This window comes from Petaurus breviceps, unplaced genomic scaffold (assembly GCF_028583685.1).
Source record: "Petaurus breviceps papuanus isolate PSGF00001 unplaced genomic scaffold, PetGlider_PUasm1.0 639, whole genome shotgun sequence".
Lineage (NCBI taxonomy): Eukaryota > Metazoa > Chordata > Mammalia > Diprotodontia > Petauridae > Petaurus > Petaurus breviceps.
Genome location: NW_027186427.1, coordinates 3,729 through 22,594, shown reverse-complemented (window position 1 = coordinate 22,594; position 18,866 = coordinate 3,729). Strand labels below are relative to the sequence as shown.

Here is an 18,866-nt window from a genome sequence, read left to right as displayed (position 1 = left end):
GACTAAGGGTAAGTCAAATTGGGAATAATCATCCCCATGGCACTTAACTCCAGGCTGTGCTGAGGACCTAGCACTAGGCCACACAAATGTCAGCCATTGGTGTGACTGCTATGGTAGAAGCACAGTTAGGGCAGCCAGCTGCCGAGGCCCCTTCCTGCTCCGGGAGTCCAAGGAGGACTCGGAGGAGGGAGTCTGCCAGCCAACTCCTCGGAACTCACTATCAGCCTGGGTTCTAGAACATTTCCATCTCACTGTTACCCATTTCCACGACTCTCATAGCAGTTTTTAACATGAAAAATGTTTCCTCCTGTCTGACTTCTTCATTCCTCTCTTTGACTTTTACAACTTTCTTATAGTTTCTCATCAGAACTTGTTTCTTGGGAAAGCTCTTTCTAGACCTGCCTGAAGAGAGCTGACGAGAGGCAGAGAATTAAGGTGCCTGGGCTTCCTGCCTTCTATCCACCGCCTCCCTCTGAGCACACTCTAAGCACTGCCCAGACATATTTTCAGAATCACATAATATGAGAACTGCAAGGGCCTGAGAGGCCACCCTAAGCTGAGCCTTCCCTGAAGCAGGAATCCCTTCTTCACCATTTCCAATAAGCAGCTGTCCGGCTTCCAGAATTCCTTAACCAGCTGATTCCACTTTATATTTTTAAGTGTCATTCCTTGTGCTGAGCCAAAACCTCTCTTCATACCTTCTTTCCTTGCCTTACTGGGTCTACTATAGATTTGTATGATCTAATCCCAACCGAAGACTCAGTTTATTCTCCTCTCACTGACCTTCTATCATGCTCCCTATTGCAGTAGCTAAACCCCCTCCCTCTCCCTCGCCGCCATTCTAGATCTCCCAAGCCCACCACTGTCCCTCATGCCTTTCAGTGGCTCATGAAGGGACGGCTCTTTCCCCCACCAAAGTCAACATCTCTACTTGTGCCCTCAGTCCCACTGCCCTGATCTTCTCTCTTTCCCACCTCCCTCAAAATCCTCAACCTCTCCTTAGTCACAGCCTACACACATGCCTGAGTTTTCTCCCAACTTTCAAAAGTTCTCACTTGACCTCATCACCCCCTCACGTTCTCATTCATTATCGCTCCTCCCTTTGGCAGCCAAATTCTCAGAAAAGGTCACTTCCACCTGCTCTGTCTCCCCTTCCACTCACATCTACCTCCTCTGCAATCTGCCTCCCAGCCCCACCCACTCACTACAGCTGCTCTTCAGGGTTACCAAAGAACACAACTGTGAAGGCCAAATGCTCCTTCTCAGGTCAAGGATCCATCAAAGTTTAAGTGTCATTTCACTTTCTTTCATTCTGCCCATCCTTTCACAAAGAGCATGCTGGATCCCAATTCTTCATTAGCTATCCTCCCACCCAGCTGCGGCTCTTCTGTGCATTTTCTCAGCACGCCATCCATGTTTTAATCCAATCCCTGATAAAATCACTGAAGAGATTAGGGCCAAGGACAATCGAGGGAACACTAAGACACTGATTAACATACTTTGGGCACACTCCATCAGTTTCCAAATTTGCTTATTATCCACCCTACATCTCTCAATCTCATCTATAAGGACACTACACAGCTTTAGAGAAATGCCTTACAATAATCCAGATATCCTATGGCAACAGAATTTCCTCATGTGACTGTTAGCATGTGATTATTCTAGTAATAACAACAACAGACTTTACATGTAACACTGTCCTTTACATTTCATTTGAGTGTTCCAACAATGCTGTGGATTAAGTACTAAAGTTCTTATTCTTCTTCTCGTTTCATGGCTGAGGATACTGAGGAATACGTCTCCTTCTTCTCCTAAGAAGGCAGGATTTGAACCCTGTCCCTCCTGATCCCACCCTGTCCAGAACTCTGTTCACTATACTACCTTGCCTGCCCATTGATTTGATAAACTTAGGGTCAATGATTATTCTAGTTTATCTAATGCTCAGTTGCCCTAGCACTCCAAAAAGGCTGAATGAAAGCAGGCCCCAGGGGCATAAACAAGGCTGTGTGGCCCAAGCCACGATGCCACGTCTGTTCTCTCTGACCCATTTGAATTCTGAAACCACCAAGGAAAAACAATTAAGGTTTTTGGAAACAAAGTTAAGTTCTGCTGGACTCTTCTGTCAGTGGTTTGAAACAGGGACACAAGAACAAAAGATGAACAGGCTAGAAAGCCAGCCTTAGACAGAAACCATTTTTCAGGTTTGAACGTGATAGAAAACAACACAAATGGGCTTTGTTTCCAGAGTTAAATATTCAGAGACCCTTTCTGGAAGCCCACCTACCTCGTCTTTCATTTTCACTGCCTTCTGTGGCACTAAGAAAAGGACATTTAAGTGATGCCAGTGCATCATAATGTAGTGTCCAGCTCATGACCCACAGGGGCGGCTAGGTGGCACTATGACTAGAGTGCGAGGCCTGGAGTCAGGAAGAATCAAGTTCAAATCTAGTCTTGGACACTTAGCAAGTCGGGGCCAAACCTCTGCTTGCTTCAGTGTCTTCAACTGTGAAGTGGGGATAATAAATAACAGCATCTCCATCCCAGGGTTGTTGTGGGGATTAAAGGATATAACTGTAAAATGCTCAGCACAGTGCTGGGGTGCACAGTAGGTATTATGAAAATGTTAGCTCCTAATAGGTAGCCCTGGAAATGCCGGCAGCTTGGGCCCCAGATGTGTGGGTGGCCCCGGCAGGCTTCCTCCCCAGCTGCAGCATCAGGGGTCTAGGACCTGGAGCTGGCTGGCAGGCAGCTTCTTGAGGGCCAAGCACTTCTCTGGTCCAATCTGGTAACAATGAGCCTTTCTCCCACACTGGGATCTCGGCTGGCCCTCCCTCAACTGCCTTCTCCTTCGTTGGGGCAGCCTGAGAAGCTGCGGGTAGATGGATCTTTGGGAAACCAGAATTTGGTCTACTTGAAACTTAAGTCCTCATGCAAGTGAATGTAATCTGCCAGAGATGCCCTCACAGAACAATGCTGGCCAGAGCAAGAACAGCACACTTGGAAAGGGTCAACATCTGATCTAGCCTGGGAAACAGTCACGGCAAGTCATTGTTAAACAGAAAAAGATCACTACTTGAACCATGAGGAACAATCTTCCACTCACTGACAAAACCAAACAGAAACAAATTGTCCTTTATCTAATGGGTCTAACACTCAAGGGACACATTCAACAGGACATCAGAGGGTGGGCAGAAACACACTGGCACAGACCCACCCAATGAGGAACCTTAGGGACTGCAGGGGCTTGGCAATGCTGTTTCCCTAAGAAAAGTCAGCACAATGGCCTGTCTCCGGGGCCTGGCCACTGCCTCCTTCAGATTAAAGCAAATCACTGAATCTGGTGACAGACGGAGGGTCCCTTGAGCCATGTATGCCATCCATACTGGGAGGTTTATGATCTGAACATTTCCCAGTTTAAAAAAGAAACACTGGCTTGTGTACAATGATGAATCTGCAAAAAGTCTTCAATTTAGAAAAAACGGAAGCTTTAGACATCTAATTTTAATGAGGCACACAAGTTTTGGAGTGTCACCATCTCACGTGGCCTTTATCTCTGCTGCCACCCCCAGCTTGCTGTTTGGAGACGAGGCTTGTTCTGGGGCATTTCAAGCTGGCAGTGCCTAACTCAGAGCAAACTGCTACATGGGGGCAATGCTTTTACTAACCACTCAGACACTTCCGAAATGGAAACAGACCCAGGGCTTTCCAACAAGGGTAACAACATCTTAATTGGTGAGGACGCTTTCTTTAGGCTGGCTTAGTGGACAGGGAGTGAGCCTGAAAGTCAAGAATTGGGTTCGAGTGTTACCTCTCTGTCACATACTGGCTGGGTGACTCGGCCTCTCAGTGCCGCAGGGCACTCTCTGAGGCATCCCTGGCAGAGAAGGTGCCCACCCACATCGGGAGGGTTTGCTCACAAGGAGCTCCCCCTCCCAATGAAAATCTCTTCCCCACTGATTACTCCATTTAAACCTCACCTGCACCTGGAGGAGACAAGGGAAGGTGTCCTCAGCCCTGTGTTACTGCTAAGAAGACTGAGATCTCCATCTTCGAGGGGCATTCCCTCTCTTTGCCTCTCTGTGTCCAATCACGTGCCCGCTCGCACGTGTAAGACATCTCTCAGGCCACCTCCCAAACTCAGATGTCAGCTTCTATCCTCCAGACACTAACATCTTCACACAAGCTCCCAGTCTCCAACCTCAGCCTCTCCAACACCCGCTTCCCACAGCTGCCAAACAGTCTTCCTAATGCATGGATCTGGCTACTTCCCTGTTCAAACCTTCCATGATTCCCTACTACTTCGAGGCAGGAAATGCCTCAGGCTGGCACCTTAGACCCCCCCCCCCCCCTGACCCATCCCCTCCTTTTCCAGCCTTATTTCACATCCTCCCCCTCATTCACCCTGACTTCCCATCAAACTAAACCTGCCCTCTCCTGCCTCTGAAGGGGCGGAGCTGTGTGAGCCCGGGAACATTACTGAACCTCTCAGCCTCAGTTTCCCCCTTTTCTGTAAAACCTCCTTTGGAGGATCCAATAAGAGAACATATTCTCTCTGCCTGGTAAATCTAACTGCTGCCTAAATGCTGTCTGGTCTTCTCATCTCTCCCTGTCAAAGCCTTCCCTTCTCAGCTCAGGTCAGGAGCCACGCCCTGTGGGAACCAGACAAAGGGCTCTCCAGGGCCCTCTGCCCAGTCCATTCTCACACGCTCGGGTGTGAACCCCCCCATACAGCACAAGCTGGCAAGGGCAAGGACTGAATCATTTTTCTTATCTTTGTACCCCTAGTATCCAGCATGATTCTTTGGGATCTTCAGGTGCCCAATAAATGTCTAAAGAACAAGTCATGTCACTTGCACTTTGTGTCTTGCTTCAACAACATCTGGACAGAACAGAACCAGGCTTTTCCTATACTGCACCCTCAACCCAGGACTTTCTGTAGCTTGTCATCCCCACCCCAGTCCCTGGAGGAGCCCCCAACCCTCCCTTCACCTACCTCTTTCCAGGCCCAGCAGCCTCCTTTTCCAATAGACCCCTGCCTCCAGGTCCAGCTGCCTTCTTTGCTGCCAACCCCCTGTCTCTCGAGTCATGAGCCCCTCCTCTTAGATCTACTAAAACCTCTCCCCCAGCAAAGAAAGGCCTCCATCACTGCCTGGCCAGCCTCTCTGCGTGCTGTGGCTGCCTCCTCTTCCTCCTCCTCCCTATCCCTGCCCAGAGCAGTGTACTTTGTGGGGAGCTGGTGAAATATAAGCACAGTCCCTTCTGTAGCACCAGAACATGCGGCCTTCTCCAGGCTTGGCCAAACCTCCCCAGACAAGTAGGGTCATTACCTCGATGCTATGGAGGCTGCCCTGATCACAAAGAGAGGCCTGAAGTAGGCCCTACTGAAGCTGCGAATGCTAAGCTCTGGCTGTGCCCACATTTCTGTGATGTCCCAGAGAGCCACTTCCAAGGGGAGAGGGAAAGCTGCCGAAGGAGCTGGGTGACCAGCTGACCACCAGACGCCACAAACAACTGGGCTGCAAGGTTGGCCCTAGCCAGGTCTCACCGACACTCAGAATGAAGTATTAGTCCCTGGGCCTTTGCAGCCTGTCATGGAAGCCTTCGGAAGCTCTGGCCCCAGAATCAGCCCTGAAGTTACATGCAGGAATAAATCTTTCTCTGAGCTCATCCCTCCAGCTGTAAGCATCCTCTCCCCACCCAAAGATTCCCAGAGCCCTCGCTTGGTCCTGCTCATCATGTCCTCCCTGGTATTTGACACATCTGTGTCCTCGTCACGACCCCACCCTCCCCCATGGAAGTTTACTGGGGGCAGGAATGTCACTGGAGCGCCTGTGCCCAGCCCACTAGCTTGTTCAGGGCTTTTTTACCCAACCTGTGACTTCCCTGGTAAAGAAGTCCTGTGCCAATGGCGATGGGCTACTTCCCTACAGCTTATAATCACTGAGGAGTTAAGGGCCTTGCTTGCTGAGGGTCCCAAAGCCCAGATGACTGAGGAGAGGTTCACAGGCAGATCTGCGGGCCTCTGAGGCTGACTCTCTGCCCACTAGGCCTCTCACTTTAAAGTGTGCACTAAAGAAATGTTGGCTGAATTTACTACATTTGAACTTGTTGAAGTGATTTTCTCAAGGCCAGAGGGTAGGTAGGGCAGAGGGAACCAGAAAACCCGATTCCTTTCTCAGCCCCACACTGCCTCCAGGAAAGGCCTCCCTGGCATTCTAAGCCTCCATTCACCCTTCAGTTTCTATCGCTTGGCAGTGACCGACCCAAAACCCAATGGGTCATGGAGGCCTCTCCTCCAGGGGCCTTGGCAGCCCTTTCCTGGGCTGCTCACTCCCATCACTGCCTGATAATATACCTGCGTTGATGACTTTCTATGCATCTAAAGGAACAGCTTCCAACTTCTCCATATATTATAGCAACTGCAAACCTTTGGGTCCCAGGTAATGTTCTCTGCTTTCACTCTATCAAATTAGAGAATGCTCAGGACGTGGGTTGTCTCTCTCAACAGATAGAATTTTTAAATGTTTTTTTCTCCTAACAAAAGAAGTCACACCTCCTAGTGAAATGCTCTTTCCAACCTTTCCTTTTGCCTTCATTTGAATGCCTGGATTCTAGACTGGCTGTTGTGCAATTCCTTTGACTTCTGTTTCACCCATGCTGCTTACACCAAGGTTTCTAAACCAAAGGGAAGCAGGTAATCTCCTTATATCTCATATGCACATAAGGAAAGAGCAGGTAAGGACAGGTTTCCTTGACCATCTGGCTGGCAAAAACACCAGGTCCTAGGCAGGAGAGATGTTGAAATAATTCTCTTCAGAATGTTTGCTTTCATCAGTAACTGGGTTTTTACTGGTCTGGAGATTACAGGCTTTTAACTTTTCTGAAACTAGATTAATCAAACTCAAAGCCAGCTCTAGAAACATTCAGTCTCCTCCCTAACAAAAAGAAAAGCATCCCACATGGGAAAAAAGACAAGTATCAAAGATAAAGCTTTTCCTGGGCCTCACGTGGGATTTTAGGAAGATTCAAGGAATACACGAATGCCTGAGGCAAAACCTAACCTCCAACCAAGGTCAACAAACCCTCTCACAATCTTAAACTATATTCCCTTAATGGCAGAATAATTTTTAGGGCTGGCTATCAGACTGACCAAAATCACCCACGAATAAATGAAACAATGTCTTTGAAAAGGCAGCCCAGACCTCCTTGTCTTTCCCCTAGAGACAAAGAACAATCACACAACCAAGACTACAATGAATTCAATCCAGGCCTACAGAATGCTTCTTTTCTCTTAGGGCAATAGGGAGCCACTGAATGTTTCTGAACAGGAGAAACAACTTAGTTTTTTGGCAGTTGTATAAAACAGTGGGGGAAGGGATGAAATAGAAATGGGGACTACTAGTGCCTACAGAGGACTCCTGCAGGCTAAAAATGCCCTTAGCTTTTGAATGTAATGTTAACTGTGTTTTATTGTATTTTTATTTCTTTGGTGAACTCTTTCCCAGTTACATTTAATCTGGTTTGGGAGGCAATAGGGGTGGGGATCCAGGTCGTGGCCGGCCAGACTCAAGTTCAACACCTTTTTCTATGGAGAAGGAGCCCCAAACTTGGAAGATGGAGAAGAGCATCAAGGATGTCCCATCGGTAATGGCAGCAGCACATTTGGACCATGATTCCCAAAGCCTTCAGGCCCTTGCCTTTGAGCAGGAAGCTCAGCCTGACTAGACTAGCCTGAAGACATGCAGAAGAGGGAGGCCCATGTGACTCCTCTCTCACACACACAGGGTGACCATGACATTACTAGAGGATCAGGGCATGACCCCATGCACAGTGTGAAGGGTGGGGAGAGGTTGGGAGCCTTCAGAAAAGGGGTTTTCCAGCCACCTGGAAGAGCTGAGTTCACCACAATCACCCCTACCCTTATCCCCCAACATCTCCTTCTGAGTCAGGGATCTATAGCATCATCACCAGCCAGACAATCAAAGCAACAGCTACCACAGGTACCACGAGAGAAATCTGCCCCCCCCAGACTCATTCCCCCATGTCACCTCATGGCTGTGGCAAACAGCCTTCAGAGGGTGAGCTCTGACTAGTAAGAAAAAGTTTGAATATCACACTAGACGACACAATTTTAAGGATCCCGAGGTATCAATTCTCAAGGTATCTGAAAGAGGGGAGAATACTAAAAAACTTGGAGAAAAAATAATGGCTCATATTACCAAAATAATAATAATTTTTATAATAAACACATATTAAGTGCCTATTATGTGCCAGCACTGTGCTATACACCGGGGTGGAAAGGCAGCCCCTGCCCTCAAGAAGCTCACACTCTAACAAGGGAGCCAACCAACCAACAAACATATACAAACTATACACAGGATAAAAAGGAGATACTCTAAAAGGGAAGGCATTGGGATTAGGCGAGGTTAGGTCCAGGAGAAAGAGGTGATCAAGAACATATCAATAACTACTGACCCATAAGGAATATGGACAAGGGGGCTGACTGGTCCAGAAAAGTCAAGGAGGATGAGGACTGAGAGAAGACCATCAGATTGGGCCATGACAAAGAGCTTCTTAGAAAGCCATGAGTAGTCCCACCTGCCCTGGAAGGCCGGAAGGATGGAAGGATGCTCCCATTTTCCCATCTGGCCAGGGCACAGGCACTCCAGGCTTTTGTTTGACTCTCCTCATTTGGTACAAGGAGGTATGGAGAAAGGAGTCTATGGAATATGCAAGTAATGTTTTCAAAAAAATCAATAAAGCATTTCTTAAAAGATTTCACTAGTGGTCTTTGTGAGAGCAGTTTCTATGGTATGGGACTGCGAGAAGCCAAATTACAATGGAATGAAAAGGGTTCAGTAAAGGTAAAGAGGGTAGCAGTGAATGGGAGAAGAGAGTTGTGGAAAAACCTGAACGCACAGTGGAAAAGCAGCCAGGAGCTAGGAAAACTCTCAAAGAATTCTGTTAGAAAGTCCAGTCCAGTCTCTTAGCACCATTCTTAAAAATCACTAATTATCTTTCTTCCTGCAAGTGCTGAAGCAGAGCGCTAGGGGCCCCATAATGCACAAAGCTCTGGGCATGGGGTAAGAAAGACACAAGTCCAAATCCAGACTCTGACACTTACTGGCTACGTGACTTTGGGCAAGTTCATTCAACATCTGTCTGCCTCAGTTTCCTCAATTGTAAAATGGGGTTCCTAAGAGCACCTACCTCACAGAGTTCTCAAGAGAATCAGAGGAGATGCTAACTGTAAAATGCTTCACCCGGCATTAGAAGTGCTATTCTTATTGTTTTCACTGAGGCTTTTTTTTCATGAAAGAAGCACATTTAAGAGGAAGTCACCAAGCACATTAATGTGGAAACTGCAGGTGTCCTGCACTGATGAAGAGACAATGAGATGCCAACTGGTGCCTGGGACAACTCCTTCACAAGAGTGCAAGAGTAAGCTTCCCAAAGCAAAGAAGCAAAAGTCAAACTGTCGAATTAGGGTGACTCAATCAAATGGAAGTTTATAAAACCTGGCTTGATCACATAAAATGTAAAAGGTTCTGCACAAACAAAACCAAGGAAGCTACTATTAAAAAAAAAAAAAGCAGGTAAATGAGCAAAAAATCTCTGGTCAATTTCTCTGATAAGGGTCTCCTTTCTAAGATCTATTAGGAACTGCTTTACATTTCTAAGAATTAGAGTATCCTCCAATTGATAAATGCTCAAAGGACATGAACAGGTAGTATTAAGAGGAAGAAATCCAAGCTACTTACAGACAGAAGAAAAATGCTCTAAATAAGTAATAGAGAAATGAAAATTAAAGATACTCTCAATTTCCACCTCACACTAGTCAGATTGGTAAAACTGGTAAAAAAAAAAAAAAGGGAAATGACAAATGCTGGAGGAACTATGGGAAAATGGGCACATTAATGGAACTGTGAACTGATTCAACCATTCTGGAACTACTGACCCAGAATACTATTACTAGATCTATACCCCCCCAAGAGATCAAATAAAGAAAAAACCATTTACAGCAGCATTTCTTTTTTGTGGGGGCAAAGAACTGGGAACTGAGGGGGGTGCCCATCAATTGGGAAATGGCTGAAAAGCTTGTAGTCCAAGAATGTGAAAGAATACTAATAATGGCTAGCATTTATATTTGGCTTTAAGGTTTGAAAAATGCTTTACAAATATTAATTCATTTGATCCTCACAACAACCTTGGGAGGCAAATTTATTATCATCATTTTACAGATAAGGAAATTCAGGCAACAGAGGTTAAGTGACTCTCCCATGACCACATAGCTAGTAAGTATCCAAGGCAGGATTTGAACTTAGGTCTTCCAGACTCCAGGCCTATGGTTCTATCCACTTCGTGTAATAAGAAATGATGAAGGGATGGTTTTAGAGAAAGCAAACAAGACTTTCTCGAATTGATACAGAGTGAAATGATCAGAACCAGGAGAAAAATTTATACAAGAGCAACAATACTGTAAAGACAAACCACTTTTAAAGACTTAAGGGATGCTGATCAGCGAAATGACCAACCAGGACCCACGGTCCAGGATGAAACAAACTGCCCACTTCCTGCCAAAGAGGGAACAGACTCGGGGTACAGACATGGCCAAGAGGGGGAATGTTTTGCTTGGTTACATACACGTGTAACAGGGATTTGGTTTTTCTTGCTTTCTCAATGGAGGAAAAGTGGAGGTGGGAGGTAGAGAAAGTAGACTTCCATTTGGGAAAAAGTTTAACTAATTAAAAACAAGTAAACAAGAATTATTTGCAAAACAATCATCATTTATCTTGCAATGCTATTTCTTTTTAGCTCCACATTCATGAAATAATTGTGTTTCCAATGGATGGAAACCAATATTTTGAAGGGTCAAGAAAGAGCATCAAGTGGTAAACAGTTTTTAAAAAACTAAGAATGTTTAATCCGGGAGAGGATAAAAAGTTTTGGGGTGGAGAAGGAAACAAAAATGATTACTGTTCTCAAATATCTGGAGAACCAGACTGATTCTGTGTGCTTCCAGAGAACAAAACCAGGCCTATGTGTTCAAGTTCAGAGATCACAGATTTAAAGCTATAAGGGTGCTCAGAGGCCACTGAGTTCAAACCACTCATTTTATGTAAGAGGTCGAGGATGCTTAGAGCGGGGACAGGACTTGCCCAGGGGCCCAGAACTAACAAGTGACTAAGGCAGGATCTGAACATAGGTTTTCCTCACTCCAAGTCCAGAACACTATTCACTCCCACCCCGCATCTCACTAAGGGACTGTGGTAGATTTCGGATGCAAGTAAGGCCTTCTAACAATTAGAACAGTCTGAAAATGGAAGGGGTGGCCTTGGGAAATAGGAAGTTTGCTCTCAGGGATGTTTAAGCAGAGGCTGGATGCCAGAACACTTGTCAGGAATGTCAAAGGGATTCGTGTTGCAGTGAAGTCTGCGGTGGATGTCCTCTGAAGGTCCTTCCACCTCTGGGATTTCTATATGCAGCGGTAGGACCCAGAACCTATCTGCTATACAGCTGGAGGGCTGCCTGTCAGGCTTGCAGACAGCAGAACTGAGCCCCAGTTATTAATTCAACAAACTTACTATTTTGAATTTTAATTATGTAGTAAAGGGAAAAATGGTAACACTAGGTTCTCATCTTCACACACACACATGTACACACAAATATCCACACCTAACCTTAATTTAGAATGCGATAGGTGCCACAGAAGTGCTGTAAGATTCAGAAATTGGGGTGGGGAGCGCAATTCAGGAAGTTTTCATGGACTGAACCCTGAAAGACAGCATAATTTTGAATGGAGCTTATAGGGTTAGGTGGTAAGGGCATTATAGCAGCAAAGGCAACAAGAACAATCCAGATCAAGGAACAAGGAAAGAGAGAGAACAGAGAGCACTATAAAGCCAAGTTAAGACTCTGTGGACAGCAGGCTGAACTGTAATCAACTGGCGATAGGGAGCCTTAGAGGGCTTTTAGTGGGAGTGTGCTTGCATATCAGACCAGAGTAGTGTTTCAGAGAGCTGCTGACTGCCCACAGGGCATAAGGAATGGAAGCAGCTATTACACACCTAAGGTGAGAGGTAATTAGGGCTTGAACAGAAATGGAACAGAAAGGAGGATAATGAAAGCTCAGATTTATATGACTCTTTAAGGTTTACTTAAGTAAAGTACTTAAGTGCTTTACAAATGTTAACTCATTTGATCCACCTAAAAGTAAAGAAGGCTCCATTATCATCATCACCATTTTGCAGAAAAGGAAAGCAAATCCAATAAAGGTTAAATGACTTGCCCAGGGTCACTTGGCTAGTAAGGCAGATTTTGAACTCAGGTCTTCTCGACTCCAGGCCCAACCCTCTATCCTCTGTGCCTAACTGCCTAAGGAGGACCTAACTGCCTCAAGATCGACCATGACCACAGGGCCTCAGTCATGGTTGAGGAGAAATGAGGCTCAAGGAAGAAAAAGGAACAGAAGAAGGCTCTGGAGTGTCAAGTCTGGGCAAAGTGGAAGACAAGAGTGGGACAAAGGAACAAATGATGATCTTCCAACAGTTATCTGAATGATAAATGGAAATCCTTGAATTGGGCATTTGGAAAGTCCAGCCTCGGACACAGGCACCAGGACGGATACCCCATTTTGCCCCTTTCAGTTAATGGCCAATCCTTGAGCACCGTCCCAGGCCTGGTGACTGTGCAGAAGCAGAGCTGTGCCAGAGACAGCAGCAAGCAGCCCTGTAAGAGGTACAGTCGAGTGTGGGATGAGGGAAAGTGAGACATTAAAGTCTGGGCTCCCGCTTCGCAGCTTTAATCAACACAAACTGTCATCCATAACTGCCACATACCTTGGAAAGGGGCAAGTGAACAGTAAAGACAATAAAGTCGGGAAGAATTCAGTGAAAGGAATGACGCCATGTGGACTGGCTGGAAAGAAGCCCTGGGACTTACAAAGGAAAAATCATCTTCACGGCTCCAAATGATTGATTTTCACCAAGTTACTGCACCCTGCGTCTGTTTTAGCCGGCCCGGCCCTCCCCCCCCGCCCCATTTCAAAAAGGTAAACCATACAGCACTCAGGTTATCCTGTCACCCTGCACCGGAGCCATGGTACCTTCTCCGTCTCATTCCCATGTGAGTACCTGGGCTGCCCAAGCGGCTCCACCCGGCCTCTTGACCTTGGCCTAGCCAACATTACTTATCTAACCCATGAAAGCTTGGCCTCACAGAATCACAGTTCCTTGGTACTGGAAGCACCTTCAGACACCATCTACTCCAGACCGTCCTGGAGCCAGGATCTCTGGCTGGCAGGCCGACGGAGGTGCCCACAGCTACGTCTGGGAACCCTTCTCTTTCCTTGGCTCTCCCTGTCACTATTCCTTGCAAAACATGAAGTTATCATCTGATAATCCAAGTTAAATTCAGGAAACCTACCTAAATGCTGAGTCTTTGTTATTTCCCAAACTTCCTCTACACCTAAGTGGATAGGTGTAGTCAAAAACTAAAGAGACCAGAGACATTCAAAGCTGCAATTCAGGAAGGAATGGAAAGGTTGGTTTTTTTCTTTTTAATTATCTTTTTCTTGGCCAAGAAAATCTAGACATTAAGTTTAAAAGCATTTATTTGGTATTTTGGGAGTATCAAACAACAAATAACTAGGTAAAAGTGATAAAGATAAAGACTAGATAAAGTGATAAAGAGTGCCAGGTCTGGAGTTGGGAAGGTTCATTTTCCTGAGTTCAAATCTGGCCTCAGACCCTTACTAGCTGTGTGACCCCAGGCAAGTCACTTAACCTCATTTGCCCCAGTTTCCTCATCTGTAAAATGAGCTAGATAAGGAAAGGCAAACCACTCTAGTATCTTTGCCAAGAAAACCTCAAATAGGGTCACAAAGAGTTGGACACAACTGAAAACGATTGAACAACAAATTAAACAACGAATATTTATTGAATGCCTAATTAAAAAAAACTGCATCATGAGTGGAAGGTCATCTGGTCAAAGACACCATGCTTAGAAAATCCGAGCCAAGTAATTCAATTAACTTGATTAATTTATAATTTGATTATTAAAATTGCTTTAAAAATGTATTATGCATGGTCCAGCGGAGGAAAGAGTTTACCCTTTCAAGCAGTTCAGAATCTCCTGAGGTGGGAGTGCAACACAAACAGGGATAAGTAACTGTGGAATAAACACACAGTAATTTGGGGAGTGAAAGGACACTGCCAGCTGGGCGGAGCTAAAGCAGGGCCACACGGAGGAAGCAGACCCTCATCTGGACTTCACAGGAAGGGCTGAATTTTAAGCAGCAGAGGTGAGGAGCACCAGGGAGTTCCTCAACAGAGGCAGAGATACAATGTCCTCACCAAGGAATAGCTAGTAGGTCAGCGTGACTGGAACAAGTGAGTGTGTGAAGGAGAATAATGAGAAACAGGACAAGGAAGTTGGAATTCCTATTGCGGGGTGCTTTAATGCCATGCTAAGGGTTTGGAATTTTGTCTTAGAGGCACCAGGGAATGAACAAAGATTTCTGAGTAAAAGAATGACCAGGCTAGGTCTATGGTTTCAGAATATCAAGTTGGCAGCTCTGTGGAGGACGGACTTCAGAGTGGATGTTGGAAGCAGGATGACTAATCAGAAGGCCAATAATACAGATGAAAGCTGATGAGATTGTCAAAGACATGAGCTGCACAAAGGAAGACTGATGGGACAGATGTTGTGAAAGTGGAATCTAGATGACTTGACAACTGATTATAAACAGTGAGAGAGAGGAAAGACTCAAGAATGACTCCAACTGTCCAAACCCTTTGACCCTGAGACTCTGGGCTTAACAACGAAGGAATCCGCTGATATGAATTATATACAACATATATTGGATATACACCAAAATACCAATCACTACTTTTTGTGACAGCAAAGACTTGGAAACATGGTGGATGCCCACTGACTAAGGAGTGACTAAACAAACTGTGGTACGTGAGTGTAAATGAATATTCCTATGCTATAAGAATCGATGTATATGATGAATACAGAGAGAAGCTTGTAAAGAGCTGCATGAACTGACACAGAATTGAGGTAAGCAGAGCCAAGAAAACAATATACACAGTAATTACAACAATATTAACAGAAAGAACCACACAGACATACACAAAATCTAAAGTGAATGGAGCAAAATGATAAAGATCAAGGATGACTTGAAGGAGGAGACATGAGAGGAGATTCCAAACCCATTTCCTTGTGGAAGGTGGGAGGGCCGTAGGTGTTACACATGGTACATGTTTTTGGAGCTTCTTTTTGATGTACTCATTGGTTGTACTGATTTTCCCCCCTTTTTGTCTATTAAAAAATACTATTTTCACTTAACCGCAATTGTCCTGCCTTCCTTCCTCCAAAAGGGAAAAAAAAAATACCATTTGGTATATGAAATGGCTTTCTGGAAGGCAGAGAGAAAGTTATGGTGGGGAAAATTCTGATGACACTAAAAAACAAGAGACATCAATACAAATTTATTTTTTTTTATAAAACGAATGCCTCTAAGACTACAAACCTGGCTAACTAGAAGGATGTTGCTACATTCAACAGAATTAGGAAAGTTTGGAGGAAGAACAGGTTTGAGGATCAGTGCCAGTTTGGACATTCTAACAAGCACTTTGCAATGAAGGGTTTCAGTTCAGGAAAGAGATTAGAACTAGATATATAGATTAGGGAGTCATCAGCAAAGAGATGATAATTGAACCCATGGGAGCTGATAACATCACAAGTGGGAAAAAGAGAAAAGGACCCAGGTCAAAGCCCAGAGGAACTCACACACAGGAGCAGGAGAAAGATGATGATCTAGCAAAGGAAACTTAAGAAGGAAGGATAAAAGAGGGAGTCCCTGAAGCCAAGGTGGGGTTGTGCCAGCCTGTGGAAATTCTATGTTACTGTTACTTTTAGCCTAAAGAAAAGCATACAGTTCTCTTTAAGTTACCAAAACTTAGAGACTTATTTTATTTTTACATAAAAGCAACTTCCTAGTTTTTCAGCCTTAGCCCTCATGTGCCAGGCTCTACTAACCCAAAGAACACAATTGGAGGGGATTTGAGCAATTGCTCCGATACTTTTTTCCTATATTATCTTTCCCTAAATTTGTTCAATAGAGGACCCAGTACATGCACACCCCTGCTGCACTGATGGATTCACCTTCTTACCTACAAGACGGCCACAGGTTCTGAATTCTTATCAATTCCTCCATTTCTGTCAGCTACTTAATTCTTCAGTTTTCGCAAGAATAAAATTTGACAGAGAAAAGGTGTTTCCCGCTTCCTGCTTTGCTCATACACTATTCACAGATACTCTCTGATTTCTAGCGAGTTAAGAAACCACGCTTCCCTCCTTCTTAGAAGCTTCATACGTGCTACATGACCAAGCCCAGCACTACTTGGGGAAAAGGGAAGAGACAATCCACAGCCACGGGCGTGGAAAAAAGAGCAGCATGCCCCTAGAAATCTGCCCTTGATGGGAGGATGGGGTCACTTTCTGGAATCCAGTTCTCAGAAAAGTCAAGTACCCGCATGTCACCATGTCAGAAGCACCAGCCCTGTGGCTGCACGGGGCAGAAAGAGGGAAGGAGGCAAGCGCAGGGGGGCTGTCACAAAAGGCATTTCCGGCCTCCCCCACAAAGCTCCTGGCTGCCCTCCTGGCTGGCGCTCAGAGAAGCAGACGGAGGCCCGGAGGAAGGCCGGCCGCGGCCGCTCGGCTCTGGCATCTCTACATCGGCGCTGCTGGAAGCGGCGCGCGGGGATAAGTCCGGACCAGCCCGACTGCGGGGCTTCGAGGCGCAAGCACGGGCAGCTCCGCTTGGGCTCAGACCCCCCCCGGAGCCGCTTAAACAGAGGCGGAAGCGCCAAGGGGGCAGGAAGACACTCACGGAGCGCCCCCCGCGCCACGCCCTCCCGTCCCGCGCGCTCGCCGCGGCCCTCGGGGACCGCGTCCCCTCTCCCCCAATGGCCCTGGGGTCCCTCCGGCTTCCTGGACGGGGCCCCCCGGGCCCCTGGCGCAGGGCCCCCGCCCCTCACCCCCCCCCCGGGGCCCCCCAGCCCCGACGTTCCCCCGCGAGCGGATACAGCTTGAAGCCCCTCAGGATCTCCCGGGCCCGCTCGTCCTCGGTGGACATGACGAGGCGCCGGCGGCTCCGGGCGGCGCTGCCCCGGAGCTAGTCACCTGCAGCGGGCAGCACCAGGGGCGGCAACTGCGACGATGACGGCGGTGGCGGAGGGAGGGGAGCCGGAGCCGGAGCCGGGGCCGGAGCCGGGCCGGGGCCGGAGCCGGAGCGGGATTCTCTGCTGAAGAGGCGGCGGCGACTGAGGCGGCAGCGGTCCCCGCCCCCCTCCCCCACTCCGGCCCGCCCTCCGCCCCTATAACCAATGGGAAGCCGCTATCTTGCCGGAGGCCGGCCCCTCTTTATGGATGGGCATCTGATCCTACCAATAGAGGAAGGAGCGGCTTCGGCGAGGGAAGGAGGAGCGTCCCCCACCGAAGGACCGTCTCTCGGTCGTCATCATCCCCACCCCACCTGAGACGGGAGCCTCCTTGGGTCAATCTTTTCCGCTCGCGCCGCGGCCCGCTGCGCCCCGGCGGTGGGTGAGAGCCAATAAGAGCAGTTTCTTCTGCCGGCAACCTCGAGGCTCTGCTCCGAGAGTTGAGCGCGGGGACTACAAGTCCCAGCATGCTGCGCGCTTTGGAGCCTTCAGAGTCCGCTCCCCAGAGGCCCGGGAACTACGCGTCCCATGACGTCCCGCGGGCTGCTCTCCCGAAGTTGGGTCTCCGTGTGGGTAGACTCGCGTGGACTCGTTCGTAAACATCCAACCGCGTGGGGCTCCTGTGCCCTCCAGAGCCACGTGTGGGTGGCTCTCCCTCCCTGTCCCTTCCCCCGTCCTGTCTTTCCTCTCCTCGCCCTCTCTCCTTCTTTCTCTCCCTTCCCTTTCTCCCCCCTTCTTCCTGACTGACCTTCCCTGCCCGGCCGCTCCCTTCCCAATTTCTCTCCCTCTCTTTCTTTCCCTCCCTTTCTCATTCTCCCTCTTTATCTCCCTCCCCCTCCCTTTCTCTCTCCCTCCTTTCCCTCTCTCCCTCTCCCTTTCTCTCTTCTTTCTTTTCCCTTCCTTTTTCCCTCCCTTTCTTTCAACCCCTTATTCTCTCCCTCCCCATCTCCCTCCTCCCCCTTTCTCTTCTTTCTCCTTCCCTCTTTCTCTCCCTCTCTCATTCTCTTCCTTCCCCATTTCCCCTTATCTCTCTCTCCCACACCTCCCCCTCCCCCTCTCTACAAGCCTGAGGAAATGATTTTCCTCAAGCCCACCTCCACCACTGCTTGATTCTGGATTCAGGAAGACTCAAGTTCAACAGCAGCCTCAGGCACCTACTAGCTGTGTGACCCTGGACAGGTCACTTGACCTTTGTCTCCATTTCCCCATCTGTAAAATGAGGATCAAATAACATATGTAGGTACAGTGCGTTGCAAACCTCAAATCACTGCATGAAGTGCTTGGCTATTATTATCCCAACTGCCAATGTTTTCCTTCCCAAATCATCAAATCTATTTTATATATAACTCTTAAGTGTATGCTTACAACAAGTTAGGCTTAGAGTCTGATAGAACAGAACGAAACCTCCAGATTGATAGTGACTCAGTCCTCGGATGTGTAGTTAGAAAAGTTTGGATGTTTGTGATTATGCCCTGAGTTGGAAAGAGAAAGCTGTCTAACAAAGGCCTGGGGCATTGGTTTCCAAGCCTAGCATAAAAAAGTCACTTTGCTCCCAGGGAACCCATGGTGCCCTCGTGGGGTGGACAAAGAGTCATGAGGGAAAGCACAGGAAAAGGTCTTCCACAGGTGTTTATTAGG

The 18,866-nt window shown here is 47.3% G+C and overlaps 1 protein-coding gene across 5 annotated transcripts in view; it reads right to left on the bottom strand.

Annotated features, from left to right (window-relative positions):
• Positions 1–17,346, bottom strand: part of PDE6D (phosphodiesterase 6D) — a 50,584-nt gene extending 33,238 nt beyond the window's left edge. For 2 of the 5 annotated variants that reach the window (XM_069103705.1, XM_069103704.1), the window contains exon 1: positions 17,094–17,346. In XM_069103705.1, the coding sequence (XP_068959806.1) occupies positions 17,094–17,143 (50 nt within the window). In that variant the 5' untranslated portion in view covers positions 17,144–17,346. The remainder of the gene's footprint in view (positions 1–17,093) is intronic. The other 3 variants (XM_069103707.1, XM_069103708.1, XM_069103706.1) reach the window with 2 other exon arrangements.
• Between the last annotated feature and the right edge of the window lie 1,520 nt (positions 17,347–18,866).